The 3,981-nt window shown below is 44.7% G+C and overlaps 1 protein-coding gene across 1 annotated transcript; it reads right to left on the minus strand.

Annotated features, from left to right (window-relative positions):
• Positions 1–1,696: 1,696 nt before the first annotated feature.
• On the minus strand, positions 1,697–3,569 carry LOC142554734 (uncharacterized). Its single transcript, XM_075665407.1, has 3 exons — positions 2,984–3,569; positions 2,408–2,748; positions 1,697–2,119 (listed from the first exon to the last, which is right to left on the minus strand). The coding sequence occupies exons 1-3, from the start codon at positions 3,567–3,569 to the stop codon at positions 1,697–1,699; spliced, it is 1,350 nt and encodes a 449-aa protein (XP_075521522.1).
• Positions 3,570–3,981: the final 412 nt, after the last annotated feature.

Below are 3,981 nucleotides of genomic sequence, written 5' to 3' on the forward strand. Positions count from 1 at the left end.
GTGCGTTCCGAGGTGTGAAGTGGCAGAGAAGGGATGTCATAATTGGGGTTTTGATTAAGACGACCTTCTTCTTTTTCATTTTTTCCGTTGAAAAAGTAATAAGAATGAGACGAGACTTTCACATAAGCCTTCTCGCCCACGTTGAACTCTACAGGCCTTCTTTTCAGATATGCCCAACTCTTCTGTCGGTCTTGAGCAGCCTTGAGCTTTTCCCGAACGATCTTAACCTTGTCCACGGTCATCTTTACTAGCTCGGGTCCCACTATAGCTTTATCTCTCACTTGATCCCAATAAAGTGGTGATCGACATTTCCTCCAATAAAGGGCTTCGTATGGAGCCATTCCAATGCTGCTGTGATAGCTGTTGTTGTAAGCGAACTCAATTAAGGGTAAATGAGTGCTCCAGTTGCTACTGAATTCAAGAGCGCATGCTCGCAGCATATCTTCTAAGGTTTGGATGGTTCTTTCCCTTTGCCCATCGGTTTGAGGATGATAGGCCGTACTTAGGGTCACTTTTGTTCCCATGGCCTCTTGAAAGCTCTTCCAAAAGCGCGAGACGAACCTCGGATCTTTATCAGATAAGATTCTCACTGGAACTCCATGCAGCCTCACAATGTATAGTGAAGCCAGCTTGTCGAGATTGTAATTCATGCAGACGGGTAGGAAGTGTGCAGTCTTTGTGAGTCTGTCCATGATCACCCATATGCCGTCGTGGTTTTTCCTAGACTTTGGCAATCCTACCACAAATTCCATGGAAATGTGCTCCAATTTCCACTCGGAAATTTCCAGAGGTTGCAGTAATCCTCTAGGTCGTTGGTGTTCTGCTTTGACCTGCTGACATACCTGACATCTGGAGACGAATTCAGCTACATCCCTTTTCATGCCATTCCACCATAAACTATTTTTGAGGTCCCTGTACATTTTCGTACTACCTGGATGGACTGTGAATTTTGACTTGTGTGCCTCTGCCATTATCTCTTGGCGAAGGTTATCACTGTCGGGCACACACAGTCTTCCTTTCATCCATAAGATTTCCTTGTCATCAATTTGATGATCTTGAGACTTCCCTTCTCTGACTTGATCCTTAAGTTTAATCAGTACCGGGTCTCTATCTTGGTTTAACTTGACGGTCTCCTGTAGACATGGCTGGGCCGAGAGGGAAGCTAGAGTTACCTTGCCTGGGCCCTTCCGACTTAGCGCATCAGCCACTTTGTTTGCTTTACCCGGATGGTAGCTTATGGTCAAGTCATAGTCCTTCAGAAGTTCGATCTATCGCTTTTGCCTCATATTAAGTTCTTTTGGGTGAACAGGTACTTGAGGCTCTGATGGTCTATGAAGATTTCACATTTGGAACCATAGAGGTAGTGTCTCCAAATCTTTAAGGCGAAGACAACCGCTGCTAGTTCCAGATCATGAGTAGGGTAGTTCTGCTCGTGCGGTTTCAACTGCCTTGATGCGTAAGCGATAATCCTTCCTTCTTGCATGAGTACGCATCCTAGACCGTCCTTAGAGGCGTCACTGTAGATAGTGAAATCTTTATTCTCTGTGGGCAATATCAACACCGACGTGGATGCGAGTTTCTCTTTCAGTGTCTGGAAACTCTTCTAAAAATCCTCATTCCAGATGAATTTAGAATTTTTCTGTGTGAGTTTCGTCAGTGGCATGGCTATCGAGGAGAACCCTTCGACAAACTTCCGCTAGTAACCTGCCAATCCAAGAAAGCTTCTGATGTCGGTGGCGTTCTTCGGTTTTGGCCACTCTGTAATTGCCTCTACTTTTCTTGGATCCACTGACACTCCTTCCTTCGATATCACGTGTCCTAGAAATGACACACTCCTTAGCCAAAATTCACACTTGCTAAACTTGGCATAGAGCTTATACTCTCTTAAAGTTTGCAGAGCAAGGTGGAGGTGCTCTTTGTGGCTCGTCTCATCAGGGGAATAGACGAGGATATCGTCGATGATTACCAATATGAATTGATCCAGTAATGGCTTGAACACTCTGTTCATTAGGTCCATGAATGCTGTCGGTGCGTTGGTTAGTCCAAAAGGCATCACTGTGAATTCATAATGCCCATATCTGGTTCGAAAGGCTGTTTTGGGGATATCTTCAGCCCTGACCTTCAACTGATGGTAACCTGTCCTCAGATCCAGTTTAGAAAAGACGGCGGCTCCTTTAAGCTGATCAAACAAATCGTCTATCCGAGGCAGAGGGTACCTGTTCTTGATTGTGATCTTGTTCAGTTCTTTGTAGTCGATGCAAAATCTCATACTCCCGTATTTCTTCTTCACGAAGAGTACTGGAGCTCCCCACGGGGACACACTCGGTCGAATCTGCCTTTTATCTAGCAATTCTTGGAGTTATTCTTTTAGCTCCTTGAGTTCGGCTGGTGTCATTCTGTAAGGTGCCTTAGAGATTGGTGCAGCACCGAGAACCAGGTTGATCTCGAACTCCACTTCGCGGTTCGAGACCGTCCCCGAAAGTTCTTCTGGAAAAACATATGGGAACTCTCTCATTATCGGGATGTCCTCCAGTTTTAGCTCGACTTCTTCTCTTACTTCACTGACCATTGCTAGGTAGATGTCTTCTCCGGATTTCATGGATCTCCAAGCTTTAGATGCTGAAAGAAGTGATTTCTGTTCCTTGGGTTTACCTTGATACACGACTTCCTCCTGTTTCGGAGTTATGAGTTTGACTTTATTCCCTTTACAATCTACCATTGCATTGTTCTTGGCTAACCAATCCATTCCTAAGATGATGTCAAAATCGACTACGATCAACTGTATCAATTCGGCGCTAAAAGTCTGATTACTGATACTAATCTTACAATCTCTGTAAATTTCGTGCGTTTCAATGGCCCTACTTGTAGGTGTGGCTATTCGAAAGAGCTCATTCAGTTTCTCGGGCTTACATCCTAATTTCTTAGCAAATCTCTTAGACATAAAATAAAACATAAGCAGGCACTTGCTGAATAAATATGGTACCTGACACGACATCGTTCACGTCGTCTGCCTCCTCTTGCGTTAAGGCAAACACCCTGGCATTCGGTTTGTTCTCCCGTGGCTTATTGGCATGCACCCTTGAGTTTGACCCGTCTCCTTTACCCGGTCCAATTGTTCTGTTGGTGGCGTCTGGACATTCTACCATACGGTGTCCTGGTTTTCCGCATCCAAAGCAGACACCGCTCGCTCTACGACACTCTCCCAGGTGTCGTAAGTGGCACGTTGGGCAAGGCTTAATAGCTTGGTATTTTGTGGCAGGCGAAGGCCCTTTTGATGGTCCACCAGACTGGTTAGGCCTCTTGAAAGTCTGACCGTTACGTGGGGATTGACTACTCATAGGCCTTTTGTTCTTAAATTCCTTCTCCCTGCGCTGGATATCAGTTTCAGCTCGGATAGCCGCGCCCATCAGGCCTGAAAAATTCGTTGGCTGATAGACTGCCAAAGCCGACTGGATTTTGCTGTTCAATCCGTTCTTGAAGCGATGCAATTTCAAGGCTTCATCCGCCATGATGGTCGGAGCATAAGATCCAAGAGCATTGAACTGGGAGGTGTATTCCACGACTGACATATCCGGGGCTTGAATGAAGTTTTCAAACTCACTCAGTTTCTTGATTGGCGTTTGGGTTCACTAACCCTTGCAGTGTTGTCGCCACGATCGTGGCTATGGCCATCAGGTCTGTTTGGTTAAGACTTAACCCAGGTGGCGGTCCGTTATCGCCTTCGTTGGCATTGTTGTTTTTAGCGTAGCGAGGGTTGCGGTTTTGTCTTGGAGGTCTATCGGCCATTTCCTACAATTTTAAACGTTTCTAAGAATTTGTGGAGCATAACGACATGATTGAGTAAATAAGTTATGCTGGAACAACTGAGATAAGTAAATAAATATAATTTTATTAAATTTGAATATAAAGGAACAACTTAATGGAAATAATTAGTACTGAATGAAAATAAATCGTGCTGAATAACATAGCAATAATGATAAA

The sequence above is a fragment of the Primulina tabacum genome, chromosome 8, assembly GCF_025594145.1.
Source record: "Primulina tabacum isolate GXHZ01 chromosome 8, ASM2559414v2, whole genome shotgun sequence".
In the NCBI taxonomy this organism is placed as follows: domain Eukaryota; kingdom Viridiplantae; phylum Streptophyta; class Magnoliopsida; order Lamiales; family Gesneriaceae; genus Primulina; species Primulina tabacum.

Bases quoted from the DNA above. Each gene is read 5' to 3' on its own strand.
- LOC142554734 (XM_075665407.1), bottom strand. From the start codon at position 3,569: ATGTCAGTCGTGGAATACACCTCCCAGTTCAATGCTCTTGGATCTTAT. The intron at 2,749-2,983 runs GTACCATATTTA...ACATCATCTTAG, and splicing joins CGTGAACGATGTCGTGTCAG to GAATGGATTGGTTAGCCAAG. The intron at 2,120-2,407 runs GCACCTTACAGA...CATCAGTTGAAG, and splicing joins GTGCTGCACCAATCTCTAAG to GTCAGGGCTGAAGATATCCC.